General features: G+C 39.4%; 3 protein-coding genes across 6 annotated transcripts in view; all 3 read right to left on the bottom strand.

Annotated features, from left to right (window-relative positions):
* cald1b (caldesmon 1b) overlaps positions 1 to 10,959 on the bottom strand; it is a 31,139-nt gene extending 20,180 nt beyond the window's left edge. The window contains exons 1-2 of one of the 4 annotated variants that reach the window (XM_086299158.1): positions 10,883 to 10,959; positions 867 to 970 (exon numbers count right to left, since the gene is read on the bottom strand). In XM_086299158.1, the coding sequence (XP_086155284.1) occupies positions 867 to 940 (74 nt within the window). In that variant the 5' untranslated portion in view covers positions 941 to 970; positions 10,883 to 10,959. Of the gene's footprint in view, positions 1 to 866; positions 971 to 1,191; positions 1,375 to 10,882 lie in introns of those variants that run through there. The other 3 variants (XM_086299159.1, XM_086299160.1, XM_086299157.1) reach the window with 3 other exon arrangements.
* A 761-nt stretch (positions 10,960 to 11,720) lies between these two features.
* Positions 11,721 to 15,972, bottom strand: bpgm (2,3-bisphosphoglycerate mutase). The gene is made up of 3 exons (XM_086299156.1): positions 15,732 to 15,972; positions 14,634 to 15,256; positions 11,721 to 13,447 (listed from the first exon to the last, which is right to left on the bottom strand). Exons 2-3 carry the CDS (start codon positions 15,232 to 15,234, stop codon positions 13,272 to 13,274), a joined length of 777 nt encoding a protein of 258 aa, XP_086155282.1. The 5' UTR covers positions 15,235 to 15,256; positions 15,732 to 15,972; the 3' UTR covers positions 11,721 to 13,271.
* A 3,960-nt stretch (positions 15,973 to 19,932) lies between these two features.
* Positions 19,933 to 22,181, bottom strand: LOC147324955 (troponin I, slow skeletal muscle-like). Its single transcript, XM_086299152.1, has 5 exons — positions 22,088 to 22,181; positions 21,850 to 21,981; positions 21,183 to 21,272; positions 20,867 to 21,040; positions 19,933 to 20,602 (listed from the first exon to the last, which is right to left on the bottom strand). The coding sequence occupies exons 2-5, from the start codon at positions 21,958 to 21,960 to the stop codon at positions 20,516 to 20,518; spliced, it is 462 nt and encodes a 153-aa protein (XP_086155278.1). The 5' UTR covers positions 21,961 to 21,981; positions 22,088 to 22,181; the 3' UTR covers positions 19,933 to 20,515.
* Positions 22,182 to 23,051: the final 870 nt, after the last annotated feature.

The raw sequence follows: 23,051 nt of genomic DNA, 5'->3' as shown, positions 1-23,051 counted from the left end.
TGCGATTAAACACTTCTGACATCTTTAAGTGTCAGCATCTCTCACTTTGTTTCTACTCCACCTGAGGTCACAGCAAGTACAAACCTTCTACTTTACACCACTGGGGTGGATATCAGCACCATCTTTTAAACATTATTGTTTAATTTACTGAGCACATGAAAGAGACTGAATGAAACAACAGAGAATGAAAGGTAAACCCAAACAGCAGCACAGATGACGGTCCCCTTAATGAGCTCAGGATAGTGTGGAGATCATTGGGCCATTATCGGCTCTTCCTTCTGCTCCGTGTGGAGACAAAAAACTCCATCATGCATCTTTCCATACATCAAACAACATATAGTATGCATATATAGAAAGGCCTGCTCACTGAGCATGTGTCCATGAGACGAACCAATCATCGGAGGGCACAGAAGAACGATCAGAAGAGGAACATCTTGTTTAATGTTTTCAGAATGGCTCACTGCACCCAAGGGTTTAAAAGTGTCACCACAGATGTGACTGGGAAACAGCTGCTGTTTAAAAACTAAAAAAAAAAGTGTGTGTGTGTGTGTGTGTGTGTGTGTGTGTGTGTGTGTGTGTGTGTGTGTGTGTGTGTGTGTGTGTTTCGGAGTGGGTGAGTAGGCCCTGCTAATCAAATATAAAATCTATCCGGTTTGTTTTGTGAGCCGACACAAATACTTTGCATGCTAACAATGCTAATGAGGCTTTAATTTAAGATGATGTGGTGTAAGATGTTCTGATATTCACAGTGCATTCACCCTTTTTTTGTGAGTTTCACTTGTAATTTTAAGTCTGCATGCTCAGGACTGTGTCTTTTGTGTGTGTGTGCATGTGTTGTTTTGCGCAGGTTTTACAGGATTACTCACTTTTCAGCTTCAAGGCGCATCTGCTCTCTCCTTTGCCTCCTCAGCTCCATGCGGCGGTCAAAGTCGTCATCCATGGTGGCCAAAAGGTTCTCCTTGCTTTCTCACTAAAAGACACAAATATAATGTCAGCATGAGTATCCTAAGTTAAATGAAATGGACATTTACTTTTTAATGCACATGTAAAAAAAAAGTTTAAACTCAATTAACAGCAGCTTGTAGGGTCCAGATTAACAGACACACATTGCAATATGACAAAGGGCCCACCCAAACTTTTTTTAACATATGAAAAAATCAATAAAAACTTCTGTCTGCTGGTTTACAATACCTTAGCAATAGCGAAAGTTTAGTCCACGGACAACAGAGACTCCTCTCCTGTCATATATCAGCTCCCACAGTCTGGTTTATTTCTCAGTCCTTCTGCAGCGCAAAAAGAATTCCTGCTTGTCTTTGCAGTGACTACAACTACCAGAAAAGGCAAAGCCTGCCTCTCTGCTCTCCTCTTTTTCTTTCTCAGCCTCCCTCCTCCTCAGGCAGACTCCTGCTCGCTCCCTCTGACTCTCACTTTTCCCTCCCTGATCTCTGAATTTGGACTTAAACTTTGTCTTATTCTGCTTACTGTACCTTGTCTGCTTTATCTAGCTTATGTCAGATGTGTCGGTTTTAATTTATAAAGGTTTCCACAGAATTATTCCGTGCTTCTAAAACGCTATTCACTGCACCACACTTACTGGTCACAGGACAGCTTTGCAGTGCGCAGTGGTTTATATTTCAGCAATTAGCCTGGCATGACGTTGGTTTTCAGTTGCCAAAGAAAAAAAAATGCCATTAGCCTTTTAATTACTTTTTTCCAACTAATAATTACTATAATGAATAATATTTGTAATTACTGGCTCTGTACTGGACAGATACATTTGTTATTAAATAGAGGAACAAGAGTGCAATTTTTTCTCTCTCATTAAATTATTCAAACATGTTTGACTCCTCGTGTTTCCCTATGCTGTTATTGTAGTTTCATTGAAAACAGATAAAGAGATCCAGTGGGAAACGCAATCTACAAACAGGTTTCTTTGAACTTCAGAGGCAGGGCATTCCTGTGCATTTAAAAGGTAATTAGAGTTTCCAGCATCACAGATAAAATCATAGTTCTTGTAAAAGGTTGCCAAAGCTTATAATCTACAATCAACTGTTCAGCTAGATCAATCAACTGAAAACCAAAGCCCCCATTTTAGTAATAATAAAGCTGTAATCTGGCCTGCAGGGTTTCCCAAAGCTCACTAACGTCATACAGCCTGTGCCCAGTAACTAATTGCTAGTCTTTCTGGCTTAGAGAAAAGAACTGAGGGTTCATTTAAATGCACAGACTTAGATAAAATGGCTTCTTAGGCTGACACAAAATCCTTCATTTATAGCAGTTTTTGTGTCCACAGTGTTTCCATTGTTTAAGCACTGCTTCCAGCTAAGAGTGATACCATATATGCCCCATAGCTGCAGAAAAGGCTAACATTGTTATCTTTTTACAAAAAACCAGCTGAATATGAGAGGTTTTTGGACCAATTTTGTGTTCTCCATTCTTTAAGCACCGGTTTGAGCACCGTTTGAGCACCGGCACCGTTTCAAAAGTACCGATTTGGCACCGGTATCAGATAAAACCTAAACGATACCCATCCCTAGAGGTCAGTAATTTGCACCAGAGGTACACTTCAACTGTGAGAGACAGAATGTGAAAAAAAAAATCCATGAATCCACATGGTAGGATTTGTAAAGAATTTATTCGTAAATCAGGGTGGAAAATAAGTATTTGGTCAATAACAAAAATACAACTCAATACTTTGTAACATAACCTTTGTTGGCAATAACAGAGGTCAAACGTTTACTATAGGTCTTTACCAGGTTTGCACACACAGTAGCTGGTATTTTGGCCCATTCCTCCATGCAGATCTTCTCGAGAGCAGTGATGTTTTGGGGCTGTCGCCGAGCAACACGGACTTTCAACTCCCGCCACAGATTTTCTATGGGGTTGAGGTCTGGAGACTGGCTAGGCCACTCCAGGACTTTCAAATGCTTCTTACGGAGCCACTCCTTTGTTGCCCGGGCGGTGTGTTTTGGATCATTGTCATGTTGGAAGACCCAGCCTCGTTTCATCTTCAAAGTTCTCACTGATGGAAGGAGGTTTTGGCTCAAAATCTTACGATACATGGCCCCATTCATTCTGTCCTTAACACGGATCAGTCGTCCTGTCCCCTTGGCAGAAAAACAGCCCCATAGCATGATGTTTCCACCCCCATGCTTCACAGTAGGTATGGTGTTCTTGGGATGCAACTCAGTATTCTTCTTCCTCCAAACACGACGAGTTGAGTTTATACCAAAAAGTTCTACTTTGGTTTCATCTGACCACATGACATTCTCCCAATCCTCTGCTGTATCATCCATGTGCTCTCTGGCAAACTTCAGACGGGCCTGGACATGCACTGGCTTCAGCAGCGGAACACGTCTGGCACTGCGGGATTTGATTCCCTGCCGTTGTAGTGTGTTACTGATGGTGACCTTTGTTACTTTGGTCCCAGCTCTCTGCAGGTCATTCACCAGGTCCCCCCGTGTGGTTCTGGGATCTTTGCTCACCGTTCTCATGATCATTTTGACCCCACGGGATGAGATCTTGCGTGGAGCCCCAGATCGAGGGAGATTATCAGTGGTCTTGTATGTCTTCCATTTTCTGATGATTGCTCCCACAGTTGATTTTTTCACACCAAGCTGCTTGCCTATTGTAGATTCACTCTTCCCAGTCTGGTGCAGGTCTACAATACTTTTCCTGGTGTCCTTCGAAAGCTCTTTGGTCTTGGCCATGGCGGCGTTTGGAGTCTGACTGTTTGAGGCTGTGGACAGGTGTCTTTTATACAGATGATGAGTTCAAACAGGTGCCATTCATACAGGTAACGAGTGGGGGACAGAAAAGCTTCTTACAGAAGACGTTACAGGTCTGTGAGAGCCAGAGATTTTCCTTGTTTGAGGTGACCAAATACTTATTTTCCACCCTAATTTACGAATAAATTCTTTACAAATCCTACCATGTGAATTCATGGATTTTTTTTTCACATTCTGTCTCTCACAGTTGAAGTGTACCTCTGGTGCAAATTACTGACCTCTGTCATCATTTTAAGTGGGGGAACTTGCACAATCGGTGGCTGACTAAATACTTTTTTGCCCCACTGTAGGTGCCCTCCTACTGCTAGTAGTGCAAGCAGCAACACTTAGTCGGTCGCTGGGCCGTGCTGATTTAGAAAACATCATACCAATTTTTTTGTGAGACTGCAGCTGAAAGTCATGCACCCTGTACTGAAAATAGAAAATAAAATCAGTTTAGTCTTGAGCCAAAAAGACTGCAACTATCTTTAGGAAGCTCTAACCCATGACAAATAGGCATTCCTGTCTTTCACAATAGAAACAGAACAAGAGCCAGCACTGGGAGATTACATCACACTTTTTAACTTAAGGTCAAACAACTCTATTTTCTAGCCTTAGAAACAATCATACAATACATTATAAGGCAGTTCAAAGAAAGCTTAACCCGGCTAGCTTTACTTTCATTCTTGGTCATATAAGGTTATACTAAAGAGGGCCACTTCACTCTCATCGCTGTATTTTTGTTTCAAGATTTTCAGATCTGCAGAGGAGCCTACCAACAGTAAGCAGTGCATCATAATGGGACATAAGCATGTCACAGTTTAGTTTGTACTATGACCGGTACCATACACAGTCATTTAGACTTACAAACAAAATGAGCCAAAAGCGTCCCTTTCCCTGAAACACCCAAATCTGTTGAGTTTCCCAGGAAAAGGATGGCACTCTTTTAGACTTTACCCTTGTGGGAAACTGAACAGAGATTTATTGGCACCGAAAAACTGACACCCCCGTTTTGATGCTGGACTGAACCACCACTTACAACCACTGGCACTTTATATAATTACTGTATAATTTATCCATATCTTACTGATCTTGATTGCACTACTGTAAATGCTGTATAGACAATCATACTGTACAATACAATAATTATAGTTTTACAACTCTTTATTAATACTTGCAATTGTATATCTATAATCTGCTATAGCTTTTCATATTTATAACCATACGTATAATCTGTTCATAGCCTGTATATAGCTTGTACATTCACTTCAGTTATAGCCTGTACATACTTATTCATAACATACCTTCATACCGTATACATTGTATCATATCTCTAATAGATCTATATTCTGTAATATATCTATATTATTGCTAATGTACTTTCAGGATGGATGCAAACTGCATTTCATTGCCATGTACTTGTGACGTGTGCAATGACAATAAAGTTGAATTCTATTCTATTCTATTCTATTCTATTCTATTCTATGCTTTTCTAATAGATTGCTTAATATATACATATAATCGACGGTGCTCTATAGAGACCAGAATTAAACAAGGACTTTCTCTAAAATCTGGAAGAACAAGCTAAAATTCAGCATTGGAGAAAAAAAGCTAAAATGAACATTATGTTCTCTTAATAACACATGCAAGTGCAGTTATTAGCAAATGTACTTCAAACAGCATAAAACACGTTTTTGTTGGGGACTATTTTCTGTCAGCACCAATGCACAATGATTATATTGTATACTACACATTAGCAATCAAGCAAAAGGCCTTGTATTTGTTTGCAACTACAGTACATTGTAGTGTTTTGCAAACCATGTGCTATACAAAGAAATAAATGATGGATATTTGGTCAGATCAATGAGTCATTCGGTCAGATGCAGCATGAAAGGGAGTGCAGGGGAGAAGGTGGGTTGCAAAGCAGACTGGAGATTCTCAGAAACTGTGGCCTGTCTAAAGAAGTGCCCTTTATTAGGATTCACCTATTGGATGCACATCAGGGTATGAGTTGGGCTATCAGCTGATGTACGCTGACAATGACCAAAGCTTATTTGCCAGGATTGTGAATGAGGATGACTTTCTTTTCTGTGTGAACTAACTGTTAGACTCACTTGTCACTTGTTCACTGACTTAATCCTTCTCAGGGTCACAAGTGACAACCTGTTCATCACTCTCTCACAGCCTCATGGGATGAGAAGAGGTCTGAGCATCATAAAAGGTGGTCTGAATTATGGATTCTATGGAGCATCACGCAAGGACTGACTGAGCTGAACAACTCAGAGATGTCTGAATGGTGAAGCAGGAATGTTTGGATGGGCTAACGCAAACATTGCCTCACTGGTCCGCTGATGCCAGTGAAGATCTCTATTTATAAAGGTTCAAATCTCTTGAGAGTTTTTAGACTTTATAATGTTTAAACTTTCTAATGTGATTGCCTTTCTTCCCAGCTTTTGTCTACACTGAGAGACATGCACTTAACAGCACAGACATTATTCTCCAAGTTCCCCATAACAGACAGATGATTTGTATAGTTCAGATTACCTCTAGGAATAACTTTTTCTATATTTTGTTATATATATTTTGGTTGAAGGCCCAAAAATATGTGGAAGCACTGATCACACTGGCACTTTGATTTAGATATATTTCTCCCGCTACTTGAGCACACTGCTTTCATGCAGCAAAAGAATCACAAAAAACACACTGTTCATGAATATTTAGCCTTATATGACTGGCTTGCATTAAGTCAGATGTAAAAAAATCAAACTCTGACATTTACAGCTAAACAAAACTGTGACTTCTGAGGGAATGCGTTTACTCCAATGAAACCAAAGACAGTCAGAATATGCAGGTACTTAGCCTAACTTAGCATAAAGACTGGAGGTAAAGGCTAAAGCAAGCCTGGTTACACCTAAACAAAAAAATCCCTTCTCATCACCTGTACACGTCACTAACTATATATTTATATGTCACTATTCATCTGTTCAGTGCGCATGTCATATCTGTCTACACTGCTATTATTTATCCCAAAATGTCAACGGCGTCAAACCATGTATATTTGTCTATAAATTAAACAGAAATGTCTATTAAACATTTACAGGTGTTGGTAGCTAACCGATTTTTTTACAACTTACAACAGCTCCTACCTTTCCCAGCCTTCATCTCAAGCTAAGCTAATCATAATAATAATTACAATAATAATTTGGGTTTTTTCTTTTTCACAAAAAAGTCCCCCCAAATCATTATTAGGTACTCTATTGCTTTAAATGATGACAGCACAATCTTCTGCTACCCTGCAGCACTGTGCCATGCTGCTACCTTACTAGTTCTAATATATAAAACCCAAACCAATAGTGGGAATTCAACCTGATAACTGGAGAGCTTTCTGAAGCAGCAATGAATGGCAAAACTTCACCTTTAAAGGAAGCCAAACAACCAGCTGCAGATCATGAGGAAGCACATTTTGCAAACATGGCATAAAGTCTACATCACAATAATATTCAGTCAGTGCTAATGTACTAAGTACATTAAAAGAAAGCCTGCAGGTCTCTGGCATATTCAGATAGATGTGACTGAACACATGTACCTATAAATTTTTAAGTAATAAAAACAGTCCTGGAAAAACACAATAGTAACCCATGCCAGTGTCCCTTATCCAAAGCGGTTAATTCACAGTAAGCCCACGTTTGACTTCTTCGTTTCTGAAAGCCAACTTGGATTTAGCCCGAGAATCCCTCAAGTAGTCCATCGAAGCTCGTAATAAGTCTTATAAGCCTTTCACTAAAAGCCCCGTAATTACATCAGCTAAATGCTTCTCCTTTGGCTCTCCAGTTTTGTGTAAACACCATGTGCTGTTTGTATATTGTCGGCCTTTGTGATTACTGCCTTACTGATGGTGTCTTTACAGAGTGTCTCCAAATGTATCAGTCAGACATCAAAAAGAGCCTGAGACAGAGACTCTGTTCTGTTTAACACTGTTCCTAATGTGTGATTAACATTTGGTTTGGCATGTAAGAGAAAACTTCACATCTTCAATCAGGAAATGTTCACCACAGACAGGCGCACAGCTGGATACTAGTAACTGCACAGCTCTGTCTCTATTGCAATGAGTCCAGCAATAACTGTGGATGCAAGAAAAAAAGGAAAATAAACTTTTCCAGCATACTACTCTTCTAAATTATGATCATTTTAGAGAAACATGCCAGCAGACTTTATAGCTACATGTCAGTTACTGCTGAGATTGTTAACTCTGAGGGTGACAGATACTGTAAAGTAGCCGTTTCCCATTGTTTCCAGTCTTTGTGTTTTAGGTGGGCCTACAGTCACGAGGTCAGAATAACTATACATGAATATTTCTTTAATCGATTCCTTTGACTTGTATTCTGTCTGACTGGCTAATTGTAAGGTTGGTAACTGACATCATATGACTGTTTAATACCTGCCCAAAACTGCATCAGCTAAATATCTACAGCACATATAGGATGCGCTGCAGAAACTAAATCAAAAAAGACAGACAAGTTTCTCACTGAAGGATAAAAAAAAGTACTTCAACACATTTATATGTAGATAAACAGCTGCCAGAGAGGCGTTTGCAATCAATCAAGAAGCCACAGCTGCTTACTCCACATGACCAAACATGGTCACATTCAAAAAAGTCCATCACCAGGATACAAATCACACACAGTTTACAAGCAACAACATACTGTACTGGTGACCTTTTCTGTTGCTCATTAAAATATTTGTAAAAAGAGCCGAAAAGGAGTCTGTGCTGTTTTGTGGCTGTTGATGTGAAGATTTGCAACTATCTTGTCAGCTTTGCGCAAAGCGACAGGGGCCTTTAGTAAATTCGAGCCCTTCAGCTCTTGACTCTGCAGCACCGATTGGTTTTATTAAACAAATGGTTTATAATAGCTTATAATCAGCTGATGGAAATTGTTGTTTGATTGCTGATAAAACATTGCAAAGTGGGAGCGATCATTGACTGGAATGAAATATGTGTGGTGACACAATTCAATAAATAATCCTAATTCAAAGCCAAGTTATCGCTTCATCCTCAGCCGGGCACTCAATGGAAATAGATGCAGCTACGTGCACTCCCTGCTCCACATCCCATCAGCTCAGATGGCGTACTTGGCCTCCTTTTAAGGAAGTACACAGGCAGTGTTAGTTGTAATGTCCCTGCCATGGACAGAGATCGTGGTTTACTCAAGAAAATACCTGCTGCTAAACAAAGTGGTAACCCAGGAATAACTTATTTCCATTGTGATCACCGTGAATAAGCTTTCCAAAAATAGTGCTGGGAGGCAAAACCCAAACTGGAAGGGTGATTATTAAAAAAGACCATGAGAAAAAGCAGGACCCTTGAAATGATTCCTAACTCCAAATCATTCTTCTCTTGGTGTTGGGAATGCTATTTCTCCTGTATGGCAGACTGATCGCTGACAAATGACTTCATTAACATTAGTGCCACTAATGTTCACCCTTTAACCTCTTGTAATTTGCTCATGTGGAAAACCATTTCCTCTCCCATTTAGAGTGCCTCACCTGTACAACCAGAGACCATGCAGTGTGCTTTTCTTTCAAATCGCTCCACTGCTGAGGCACAAAGACCCGTTTGTGCTCACATTAAAACACCAGCAGCTGAATTTTTCCCGTATCACTTTCTCAGTTGGCAAACTTGATTCACAACTTTTTTAATGGCTGATTTTCAACTCAAACTGCAGCAGCTCCCATGTGTTCACGCTCAAAAGACATTTTGTATTTCCATCTGTATCCAGACACAGTTGGCACCATGCAGACAATAGCGTTTGGACTGTACTAATTAAAAAGGGGGAAAAAGTCATACACAACTAAACATTAAACATAAATATCTGAATTGCTCTACTTTCTGAGAATGTGTTCTCTTGTACTTGTGCATACTGGATATGAAAGACTGGAAGTCCAATGCGTTAACAATATCTTTTACATTTTGTGCATACACAGCTGTTTTCACTTTCAGGATACAAAGTCATCCCGATTTCTGTAATCAAGATGGGTGAGGGAGAATGCTCTTCAAATCCAAACACATTTCCTGTCCCAGACTAGATCAGCCTCCGGTCACAAACTCGCACGCTGCAACCGAGTGTGGTCCAGCCTTTATCTGCAATACCATCTAAGGAATAGGAGGCCGACTTGGCATGTCCACTACACCAAACAGTGTGTCCACAGCCAGACGTCCGCTTAATATATGAGCAACAGAAAACTAAAACTGAATTATGGCTTCGACTTCTGTCGTTCTGTTGCACAGAAAGATGCAAGTATCTAAGCTTCATGAAAGGAGGGAGGAAAAACAAGAATATGGGCAGCTGAAACCACTTATTTGCAGAAGCCCCCCCCAGCAAATTGTACATGATTAAGCTCACAATTACTTCATGAAAAGGGATCGTGAGACTTGTTTTGTTTCTGTCACTCCTTGTTAGAGTTCTTTTTCTATGCAGCTTGGATCCAGTAGAATCAATTTTCTTTATAACAATGAAATTTCCTTTCTAGTATTAAAGATAAAAATATAAACACAGTGTAAAAAGATATTTCACATCAACTTCAGTTTTCATGATACCTCTTTCCCACTCTTGTCTCTGCTTGAGGATGTTAAAAACTTGTATTGAGGGAATACAATTAAGTTCTCCTAATATCTCTGTGTGGAAAGTCTCCCATAGAGATCTAAACATTTAGTTTCTTTAACAATGAATGTCGTGCACTTATATTTATGTTCTATTTCTTCAGTTTCATCTCTTTTCAAGCAATCTAGAATGAGGATGGCATGCTCAGATGTAATAATTAGTACTACAGAAGAAGTACAAAAGTGAGGCATCCATATAAAATATAACCTAAAAAATCTTTTCAAGAGTCTTCTTTGGGGTGTTTCAAAATCTGAACCAGCCCGTCTTTTTGTCCTCACATCAAATGATACATGAAACCACTGCAAATTCAACAGTCATTAGCAGCTGTAAATATGTACTTCACTCTGATTATACAGTTTTTTCCACACAAGTCAGTCTAAATACAAAACACAACATCCCTATATGCCTGCCCTAATGACCTTGTGAAGCGACATCACACATTATGATTAAACTTACCAGGCCTGCAGACCAAAGCGGCTGGAAATCAGCAGGCACAGAGCGACCAGGGGTTTATAAGCAGAGCATGCAATGTGCAGCTCCGCCTGCTCAAGCTACAAACTCACTGAGTTTCACAGGGTTGACATGAGTATGCACACAGGTTAACTTTAGGGATGTCTTTAAATTGCAGTGCAACTGATTCCTCTGGTTGATAAAGGTTAAAAATATTAAACATAGATTCAATTTTCTAACTTGCGCTTTCTTTTCTATGCAGTTTAGCAGTGCTGCATTATTGTGTGTAAAAAGCTTTCTGACTGAAGTGCAGTATTTGGCTTCTAGATGTATTGGGTTAAATGACAGATGTACTTAATGAGCCTGTCTGATTGTTAAAGGATAGATATAAACACGGTGGTCCATACATTAGCATATCAGTTAAATACATGTATTGCTCCTGCCACATAAGTTGGAATAAAAACAATCACATTGATCATTTCATTTAGGAGCATTTCCATCCAATTAGAGGGTTTCTCCCGGTCTCAGCCTCAGTGGTTTGGCCAAATTACAGAAAGGGTTGAGAAATGAAGAACCACTCTTCTGAGTCCATGTGCGGTAGCCAAACAGACTCAGTCGTTTATTGATTCCAGCGGGCTCGAGGCGACCGGAATCCAAATTGCGAGGATGTCTGCACTTCCAAAACAAGCATTATTGTTTATTTTCCCGATTTGGTTCAGTTGCTCCATCACATAATTTATAGTTGACTGTATATCAGGGCAACATCTGGAACACCCTTCTCTTCAATAATAAAGAGCAATCAGATAAAAACAAAGCTGAAAATGAAACATAACACAGAAATAAGTTTATGTTTTTGGAAAGTTAGAATTCCATTTTATTCATCTTGAGAGTTTTTATTCAACTCTCAAATGGCAAGGTGAGAACAGCAGGGAGGTCATTAAGCTAGCTTACAGGAAATATAAATATATCAGTGTTTCTACCCTTTAGTACCTAGAAATGTTAAAAATGTATCCATTTTGCCTGTTGACCTAACAAACCGGTTACGCCTTACAGTGGCAGCGAAACGCAAGAAACTGAGAACAAAAAAACAAAAAAAAGAGACAACAATTACACACAAGACACACTTTACAACATATTAAAAACATTAAAGCAGTGTGAGCCACATATAACGGTAAAATAGTTCTGCTGTAAGACAATATGCAAACAGTGACATCTTCTCTCATTACATAACATCAAATGGCCCATGTAGGACTGTAATTAAGAAATAAAAATAGCTAGTTGTCATACCAATATATCCATGAGTGTAAGTGTTTTGAACTCAATCTGTTATGTGTCAGAGTTGATGTACTGTTTAAAGCAGATTCTGCTGCATTGAGTAGGCCATTAAAAGGTATCAGTAACTTATCCACATTCAATTTCAGCATTTCACAGCATTTGAGTGGCTTTATTACCCAATTCTTGGAATGAATGGGCTGGTTTGTAATTTTTCTGAGGTAAGATTTCTTAATGGAGTGCTTTTATTCTTAAAGAGAACCTGTTCTGCTGATTTCCAGCTCCATATTCATATTTTTGGACTCTACACGAGTAGCTTTGCATGATTCACAGTTCAAAATAATCCCAGTTTATCTCACAGCTGGCCTTTGTGCCACACCTCAGTTCATCCACTGTATGAAACAAGACGTTTTAGTGTTTCTCCCTTTAAACCAAGTAGTCAGCGCTAGAGCCGTCCGCCTGAGATGGCTGTATAAAGAATATCCCTTCTCAATGACATCACAGAGAGGCCAGAGAAAAAAAAAACTGTTTGAAACCAAGTGTTTAACTGATTTCAAACAAGTGAAGCCTGAGCTTTTTCCATCCATCAATGTAACAGCGCACACCTGAAGGTAAATAAGGAAAAGCATAACAGGTCCACTTTCAATAAAAGACATGTTTCAGGTGCCGAATAAAAACTGAAGGCACAGGTTAGAAACCCTGTCACACAAAAACACCTTTAAGAGAGGAAATATATTTTGCATTTTAATATTTTGCCACATCAGTGCATTGCTATGAATCTGTAAAGTAGAGTTACAGTGCAAGAAACCTAATAACTAAATAAATACATAAATAAAACCCTTAAGTGTTACCCAGCTGGCATTCACAGTGGCATTCAAGCTACAGACCAAATGTCTTCTCAGTGCTTACACAAAAACATTTAGCACAACATTAAAACATTTACACACACACATATCTCTGAACTTCTCCGTGTCCCAGTAGAATGACAATCTGTTGTTGCAGTTGTCTGTTATTAAATAAGGAGTTATTCAAGTTTGTTGAGTTTGCCATAGCTAATAAAAAAAAAGTGCTCAGAGGCAGCAAGAATGAAACTATATTACGTCTTACAACTATTGCAATGCGTTCAAGTTGTTGTTTTGGCTTTTCCCTGGTCTTCCACCTTTTTAATGGCTGCCTGAATCTTTTCCTGGTCTCCCAGCAGTTGTCGAGGTTTCACCGGCTTGAGGTTTTCATCCAGCTCGAGCAGCACAGGTATCCCTGTAGGTAAAGTCACGCTGGCAATGTCCTCATCTGATATACCTGGAGAAAGGAGGAGTAATATTCATCCAATACAAGCCATTCACAATAGGGCTGTTCGATATAACGATATATATCGGATGACGATATAAAAACGTCTATCGTTTCATTTTACGCTATCGTTTGTTTCGTGGTGTTGCAAAATAAACTGTTTACGGTAATATTTTTTCATCATTTTGATGGTCACTGTAGTGGTTATATTAATTTCTTGAAGTTCTCTCTTACTCTTATATTTTATATAACCACACTACTGACGGGCAAGCGCCTGTTTTATGCGTTGTGGTTAGCAACAACGACGGTAACACCATAGCGTGTCCGCTTGTTTATGTTCCACATAAACCTTTCACAATAAAGCTCAAGATCCTGTTGAGACTTTTCAAAATAAACTGAATCACGTGAAAGAGCAGATTATTTACGGATGAGAAGTAAAAAAGAGCCACCAAGTGCTAAAAAATAAACCTTAGACTCAAACGTTAGAACAAGCTTTCCCCTGCAGCACGCCGTGTAATAAATACTCACAAAGAAAACGGCGGCCGTTACAACTTATGTCTAAAAATGTATAGTTTCATGCATAGGTTAAAACACTCGACACCAGCTACATGACGCACAGCTGGAAACACTTCCCGCAAGACGAGCTGCCCGAGATTCACAGAATTTACAGAAAATGTTACATTTTTGTGATTTATATCGTTATCGGACGATAGAATTCTTATATCGGGATATGAGATTTTGGTCATATCGCACAGCCCTAATTCACAACCATGACCAATTACAGTTTGCAGTCTTTTAGTTTGAATCACTGCTAGAGAATGAGATCATATTCAGCAAAGCTGTAATGTTAGTCTGCTCCAGCCTGCATGTATCCTCTGCTTCCTGTAATTATCTACAGGTACGGTAACACCCAATATGTGTCAAGTTACAGAGCGGGCAGTACAAGCAGGTTGATAAAAGGTCATAGTCACTGCAAATGTAACACAAACTCAGTGGCCTTTCGACAAGAGGTCGACCACTTTCCAATTCTGGAAGTGAAATAGGTCCTTTCCAATTCATTGACTCTGATGACCAGAAGCAGAAGACTGTAGAGTTCAGAGGCAGCTGCTGATTTCAACTACAGTATTGCAGGAATGCATTCACCCTACAGAGACAAAGTCTCAGCGAGCATTGTTTATGGCAGGTTATGGTAGCATACCTTCCAGGTGTTTCAGCAGGGCCCTGCAGCTGTTTCCATGAGCAGAAATGAGGGCAGTCTTGCCCTTCCTTATCACTGGCACCACAGTGCTGTCCCAGTATGGCAGCAGCCTGTCCAACACCTCCTTCAGGCTCTCAGCTCGGGGAAGCTTCTCCTTCGAGACATCACATGTGGTGTATCTACGGTCATTGTAGATTTCATGGAAGTAAGGGTGGGATTCATCAATCGGGGGTGGAGTGATGTCATAGCTCCTTCTCCACAGCTTCACTTTTTCCTCTCCATGTTGCTGAGCCATTTCTGCCCGGTTGAGTCCAATCAGAGAGCCGTAGTGTCGTTCGTTAAGCCTCCAGGACTTGACAACAGGGACCCATTCCTGACCCATAGCCTCAATCACCAGCCATGCTGTCTGGATCGAGCGGCTAAGTATGGACGTGAACACGATGTCAAACTTGTATCCCTGCTCCTTCAAGAGCCTTCCACAGTCCTGGGCCTCCTTCACCCCATTCTCACTCAGCTTCTGGTCCACCCAGCTGCAGAATCGGTTCTCTTTATTCCAGGCCCCTTCTCCATGTCTCAGCAGAAACAGTTTGTACTTGGACATCCGGAGAGTTTGCTGCAGGCACCTGCACAAATTCAACAGAAATTAACAAAGAGGCAATGTAGAGAGCAAAGTAAAGATTTGACACAGATGCAAAAAGGATCTGTGTCCAGCTTGAGATGTACATCCTAATGAATCACACGTTTGTGGAGCAGGGACCTCTTTTAGAGAGAGCCAGCAAAAGGTCACAGGTTGTTTTTAGCCGGCTGAGAGTTAGCTACAGCAGATGCACTCATTAACCCTTACTCTTTATTTGCTGAAGATAAAACAACAATTAACGATAGCTAGCCAGCATATAAGCACTTTTTTGTCATGTTGCTGTAAAGCTTTAAAGCTAACCTCAAAGGATGGGCGACGATACCTAAAAGAGCCCTAACCCTGCCTGTTATGGCCGCTTAAACCGACATAAAGAGAGGATTAATATATTTAAAAACAGAACTGTAAACTTTGAGGTTTCTCATCCCAAACTGATGGGAACATTGTAAAAAACGTCGTCTTACCACGTTAGAATATTATATCCGGCTAAATGTAGCTGGTACACCCGTTAATGTTGACAGCAGTACACCACAGGCTAAGCACGGTAGCGTCCCCTGGACGTTGTCGATTGACAGTCCAGCCGTCCAATAGGAACGTCGAATATCACACACAGGCGGTACTACTGCTAAACGTTATGTTTATATAAGGAGCAGCTGCAAGCGTCAGACTCGTTCACTGTGGATAGAGAAGCTGGGAGAAGGCGTTGCCTGTGTCACAACCGTAGACGTGTTTCGATTACCGTGTGAAAAAACAGACCAAATTTAAAATTACTCAAGAGCAACGACATTGTTCTTTAGTCTATCCGGTTCTTCAAGCTCTATTATATAAAGTAAGATAGCCTACTGGGAAGCTGTTATGGTTCAGTCTGGATTTTGCTAAGAAGTGTAAGTTGTCCTCTGCAGGTTGCAGCCAGGGACAGATTATGAAAAATCCAGGCACTGGGTACAGATGGATAAAAGCCCTCCCTGCTCATCCTACAGGGCAGACACACCTACAATGAGGAAGTTGAAATTTGTATTTATTTTGTGCATTCACCTATACATCATATAGGTGTTTTCCATTATCTGACATCTCTGTATGCTAGATGTTTTTTTGTTTTGATTTTTGCATTTTAGTCTTTTTGTCATAATTGTGTGTTTCAGTGTTGTTTCTTCACATAGTTTTTGTTACTTTTCCTGTCATTTTGCTTCTTTTTGGTGCCTTTTTCTCATTGTCAATAATAATAATAACATATACTTTATTAATCCTCATGGGAAATCCCTGTCTGCATTTAACCCATTCACTCTGTGAAGCAGTCGGCAGCCTTTGGGCGCCCGGGGAGCAGTGTGTAGGGACGGTATCTTGCTCAGGGGTACCTCAGGGTAGTCGTTCAGTGGATTTGATTCATGGGTATTAATTTGACTCCTGAAACAGTGTCTGATAATGGTTAATTTGACCAAAAATTATTAGCCATATCTCAACTCATGTTCTAAAATGTAATGACTTAGCTTTTTGGGACCAAACAATTAATGTCCCTGATCTGTTTCCTGTTGTTGATAAGCAAAATGCTTATCAACATTTGTATAGGCCCTTTAACACTCTCTGTCCACGTCATTAGATGTAAATGTTTGACTGCTTTTGAATGCAAATATTTAATAAACACGTCAGATGGCAGCAACTCAGTATGTAGTATGTATGTATGAGTATGCAGACATGGTAAAGATGACCTGCTGAAGTTCAAACAAAGAGAAAGGTGACATAAATTATAATGTGGCATCCTCTGTACACCACCACAGTGGATTCTAATTTAAACAGTAAAGTTGTGATTAATGTGCAGACTTTTCACTTTGATTGATAAATGGTTTTAACAAAACTTTAACTAATTTTGACTGGCTAACAAAATTTTAAATACAAGGGCTGTTTTTAACATTCAGATTAAAACTGTTTGCAGTCATTGACTGCCTAAAGTCTAGAAGCCATTGACATCACCGTATGCTGCATTTCCTTCAATTCATTTGCTTCAATGGCAGTTGAAACAATCGAGTTTCTTTGCAACAGGAAACAGTTGCTTTTGCAGTATGCTTTGGTAATTTTCCATTTCCACTGTGATGAGTTTTTTTTTTTTTTGCTGCATTTGACTGAGTCTGAGCAGAGGGTACAACACAACTTTGCTAAGTTGAATTCATTCAGCTTAGCACGGAATCAACTTTAAATCAGAATCAGAATCGTGTTTATTGGCCAAGTATATGTGCAGACACAGATGGAGGCTCTCAAGTACAGCAATGTAAATCACACGCACACATAAACACACACAACACACACACACAAACACACACACACACATTACACATGCATACACATACATACACAAAGCTGTGTAAACCAGCTATAAATAACCAATCTAAACTTATATACATAGAATACAGAAATGAAGTGGAATGAATACTACAGAATGTGCATAAGGTGCAGTTTCAGTGGGAGCAATGTGACAATGACCGCAGTGTAGAACTGGATCAGCAGCTTCTTGGAGGTGCAGTCATTAGTGTAGAGGGAGAACAGTAGTGGTGAGAGGACACATCCTTGAGGGGCACCAATACTGAGAATAAATAAATGTAAATGGCCTGTATTTATATAGCGCTTTTACTAGTCCCTAAGGACCCCAAAGCGCTTTACATATCCAGTCATCCACCCATTCACACACACATTCACAGGGAGTTTGGAGGAGAGATGTTCAGGCAAAAGCTGAACTAAAGTCCACAAACAGGACCCTGGCACAAGTTCCCAGGTCGAGGTGTTGCAGGATGTAATGCAGCCCCATGTTTACTGCATCATCCACCGACCTGGACCCTCTGCAAACTGCAGAGGGTCCAGCTGGTGGCCTGTAATGTCCTTCAGATGGGGTCCAGCTGGTGGCCTGTAATGTCCTTCAGATGGGCTAACACCAGTCGTTCGAAGGATTTCATGACCAAAGACGTCAAGGCGACAGGTCTGTAGTCATTCTGTCCTGTGATGGATCTTTATGCACTCTATTACTTCCAAGTCTGATGGAAAAACATAGAATTTGTTCCAATTTCTTTAGTTGGCCTGGCACAGGACCTGAGACATCCATCTGTACAGAGGAAGTCAGGAGCAAAGTACAACAGTGAGTGCCTACAGCCACCCGTACGGTGGACTCTGTCATTTTTTCTAGCTGCATTTCAGCCAGTGGTGTTGGGGATCTTCTCAACATTGAAGGAATAAGAAATGCAGATTTTGAACTGCCATAAATGTCACCTAGAAAGCATCTCATTGAGAACAGGCTCAACATTATTGAAGCAGCATAGGATCAACATTGACAGAGAACAGATCAAAAGTCAGCCAACATCCAAAGAAGAGCTTTGAATGTCCTACAAGCGGAATAAGTGTTACCAATGACTATTTAAAGAAATTAGAGGAAAAGATTTTTGCACATCATTGCATATTAGATTAGATTAGATTAGATAGAACTTTATTAATCCCTCGGGTGGGTTCCTCTGGGAAATTCGATTTCCAAAAAAGCACAGCACCGACAGAAGTTACAGAGTTACAGAATAGTATATATATATATATATACACACACACACACACACACACACACACACACACACACACACACACACACACACACACACACACATATATAAATACAGAGACAATATAAATAAAATATACAAAGGGGATAAATAGAATAAATAGGAATAAAAATAAAAATAAAAATACAAGTGAATGAATTGCACATTTCAAGTATTGAGTCTATTGCACTGTTGACTATTAACAAAAGTATTGCACAAGGTATTGTACAGTGAGGTGAAGAGGCACTACAGCTTAGTTGTTCCCCCCTCCTTTGTCCTCCTGTTTTCCCTCCCTCTCCCCTCCAGGGAGGAGTTAAACAATCTGATGACGTGTGGGACAAAGGAGTTTTTAAGTCTGTTAGTTCTTGTCTTTGGGAGAAGCAACCTGTCACTGAACAGACTCTTCTGGTTGTTAATGGCCGTGTGCAGAGGATGTCTGGCATTGTCCATAATGTCCATCAGTTTCTTTAATGTCCTTTTCTCTGCCACTGTCACCAGAGTGTCCAGCTTCATGCCGACCACAGAGCTAGCCCTCCTGATCAGTTTCTCCAGCCTGGATGAGTCCTTCTTTGCTGTGCTGCTCCCCCAGCACACCACAGCATAGAAAAGTACTCCAGCAACCACCGACTGGTAAAACATCCCCAGGAGCTTCCTGCAGATGTTAAAAGACCTCAGCCTCCTGAGGAAGTACAGTCGGCTTTGGGCTTTTTTATACAGGTGCTCTGTGTTGCATGCATATGAATAAAAATGTATTTTTAAATGTATTTTTAAAGAAAAAATAAGCATTTGATGAAGTTTGGATGCGATCATGCTGACCTTGGGTTCTTTTCTATTGTTAATGACTGATGCAAATTGTTGGGTGTGACGCATGAACTCGGAGAGGAGCCTTAGAGTTTGAGAACCATTAGGCTAATACAATTTCCAGAAAACCTTGTTAAAAATTATGAGTTGCACGTGACGTCTTTTTAACACTACAATAAATTCTGGATAAAGCAAATGTCTAACATATCAATTCACTATTCTGAAGTTTATGTTGATAAACACACAGACTATAAGCGTGATTCATTCTTAAACAGTACTGAAAGGAGAACAATGATTTCTGCTTAATGTTAAAGAGATTTTATTATTTGATTGATTATGACAATGCTTTGCTCATTAGTTTAATTAATACCACATTCATACAAGGACTTCATGAACAGTTGACTCCAGCATTAGCTGCCCCTGGAATGTGCATTCACGGTCTTAATCAGTTCAGTATAGCAAAAGAGCACAAGCTTTTTCAGACAACATGGGCAGAACATAAGCAGGACACATGAAAGATTTCTTGTCATATGCTCATCTGGTTTTCTGTAAATATGGGCGATTTTTTAAATAAATAAACAAAGTCAAAAAGCAGGGCGATATTATTGAAGTGACACAGGCAATCAATATTAATTCAGATATAGGCTAAAAAACTAAAAAAGCAATGTAGTGCTCTAATATGTTTAATACACATTTTTTCATTATGGGAAAAATATATATTAAGAGACAATTGTCCTAAAGACACTACTGATGCCTCACTACTGTCTGTATATTCACAACATGAACTGTGTCAGAATTATAATCATTATAAAGTTAATGCAGTTGTTGCATCCACCTGTTTCTTAACAGACATCTTAACCCAGATATTCATTTTAAATCTATTGTCCAGCATTGAACAGCTTCTTTCTGCCCTCCATACCAGACATGGCATCCACGTTCTTACGCCAGTCAGTCACTTCCTCTTTCTGCAGGGTGATAGTACAGTTAGTGCAGTTAAATTCATACTGAGGTGGGGATACATGCTTTTTAATAGCAAACACTGCAGGTATGTCTTTATTTTCATTGCACTAAATCTTAGTGCCTAGCACACTGTTGAACTTTGTAGCACTTCACATGCACTAGTTTCAAAGGCAGAATATGGGCATACTTTAATAGTGTATTTACATTGTTGTTTACATTCGGGACTCTTAAAAAATAGTGTGAATTAACATATATATTGCTCCACTTACCTTCTCCTCCTCTTTCTTCACAGTCTTGAGGTTGGCCTTGAAGTCCACAGACTCTTTGACCTTGGAGCCCAGCAGAGCTCCCAGCATTGCATCAGCAGACACCCTCACCCTCCTCAGATTGGGTCTCTTCATCTTGCCTTTCAAGTCAAAGATCTTTTGAGACAGATCCTGTATCTTTTTTCCAACACAGATTTTTTTTTAAAACAAACAAAAAAACCCATCCTCAGGATTAATTTATTGAACTTTTTATTGTCCGTATGCATCCTATAAGATTGTACTTAAAATACTTGGTTGGTTATTTGCAAATAATACTTACCTCCTTGTCATTTTTTGTCACCTTAAGAGCAATATCATAGCGCTCCTCATCAACCACATCAATCTTCTGATGTAGCTGCTTGCAAAAATTCTGTGAATAGAAGATTTAAGTGTATTAGACCTGATGTGAAAACAAGTTTTTATCTAATTGGTTTTAATAATTTAATGGGAAAAACTGACAAGAAACGATACAAAGAGACACTGGAACATATATATGTGCAATGCCTTGGTGATAAAATACAAAATAAATTCATCTATATAAGTTTGTTTGATCCACAGATTGATATAAACAGTCTGTGTGAGTAGTTTTCACTGGGAATACTTTCTAATGGTCATAATGGTAAACTGTTGACATTGAGGTCTGTGGATTCTTCTGCTAAAGCGAGGCATTGCTTGAATTGCTGTTGAGGTTTTAAAATGTCATTTTCCAATGCCCTCAGTACCACAAACTAAATTATAAACACAGTAACTGAATTTGTGTGCCAGCAAAATTCTTGGTTATAGATATCACAAGACCTTAGAAAATAAATTATCAGTAATTCCTTGTGGCCAGATATTACCCAAAGTAGGTGGGAAAAAATGACCAGAGTTTTTATAGTTTCCTGATTTTATGTCAATTTTTGTTATGCCACAATCCAAAAAAAGTTCCTGCTATTTGACACATGTACCTGTAGTTCCTGCAAAGACAGACCGGATATTTGGAGGTCTGGCACTCTCTCAGCAAGGATCCTCTCTCGTTCATCTTTTTTGAATTGTTTTTCGTTCTCCAGCATAGTCATGGCCTTCTTTAGCAGTTTTGTCTGGTGCACATACAGGATGACACCTCAGTCAAACACACAGTATATGGTTTACAGTGCTTCAAGAATATGAATTCCTAAGATTAATACACAATTAGACAAAAGATACCTTCAAGAACAGCCTGCGAGATGCAGAGATTTTTGGCTTTGGTTTCTGGAAAAGAAGACAATGTTCATTTTATTCATTTGGCCTTGAATGTATTGAATGAATTGTTGTCAAATGCTCAGTTTTGCACTTATTTTCATTATTTTTTAATATTTAGATTAGAGAATTCACTCATTAATGTCAGCATTCAAGACAGGGTTAAAGTGCTGAAGGCATAGCTGGTGTGTTGCCTAGTTTTAATCCAATCGATTAAGCCATCTCATTGACAGCTAACATTACTGACAACTGAAATCAACTCACCGAAGGCCTGTAAAGTTTGGAGCAAGGATGCAAATAGGTGGAGAGGAGATGCTTTGATTAGATTAGAATCTCACATAGCAAATGCTAACGTGTATTGAAACTTAAAGGTTATACGTACGCTTCAGACATGGTTGCAGTCTTGTGTTCCCCCTCGTTTAATCTGCAAATATAAGAAAAACAAAGTTAGAACAACATCTGTATTTTTTTTTCCAGAAGGATACTTTTCACATTTCAGCCCATTGACTGTTGTAGCTACTGTGGGTTGGGTATACATAGAAGGCGACATAAACAGTGTATGACATTGTCAAAAGGTCAAACGTGTGACTTAAAAAAATCCTCACTCAAACAAATCCAAAAAAGGTTACAATAACCTGGCAGGTTATTTCTGAAAAAAGGAAACATACACAAAGACTAAAGAGGAGAAGATTTGTAAAAGTAAAACACATAAATCAAATGGACACTGTTGTGTGTTAGTCATAACTTCAACTCGGACATCTGTGAGAAGCCACAGATCTTAGATTTAGAAAAAAAAAAACAGTCCCCTCTTTGACTCACAAGTATATTTGTCGTTTTAATAAAAAATATGAAACCTGGTCTTAGTAAATGACAACATAATATCATAACGTAAATACTGTTTTAGAGTAAAAATTATTATATCCATTTTTAA

This window comes from Aulonocara sp. 'chitande type north' Nkhata Bay, linkage group LG7, assembly GCF_057382095.1.
Source record: "Aulonocara sp. 'chitande type north' Nkhata Bay isolate Kocher_YH1m ecotype deep benthic linkage group LG7, A_spYH_male_GT1.1, whole genome shotgun sequence".
NCBI lineage: Eukaryota > Metazoa > Chordata > Actinopteri > Cichliformes > Cichlidae > Aulonocara > Aulonocara sp. 'chitande type north' Nkhata Bay.
This window is presented reverse-complemented; position numbering and strand designations above follow the sequence as displayed.

What these genes read in the sequence shown, in the direction of transcription:
- LOC147324955 (XM_086299152.1), bottom strand. Translation starts at nt 21,960, where the DNA reads ATGACTATGCTGGAGAACGAAAAACAATTCAAAAAAGATGAACGAGAG. An exon ending in TGACAAAAAATGACAAGGAG is followed by an intron (nt 21,041 to 21,182) that starts GTAAGTATTATT and finishes GTTGGAAAAAAG; the next exon opens with ATACAGGATCTGTCTCAAAA. An exon ending in TGAAGAAAGAGGAGGAGAAG is followed by an intron (nt 20,603 to 20,866) that starts GTAAGTGGAGCA and finishes ATCACCCTGCAG; the next exon opens with AAAGAGGAAGTGACTGACTG.
- bpgm (XM_086299156.1), bottom strand. Translation starts at nt 15,234, where the DNA reads ATGTCCAAGTACAAACTGTTTCTGCTGAGACATGGAGAAGGGGCCTGG. An exon ending in CCTGCTGAAACACCTGGAAG is followed by an intron (nt 13,448 to 14,633) that starts GTATGCTACCAT and finishes TCCTTTCTCCAG; the next exon opens with GTATATCAGATGAGGACATT.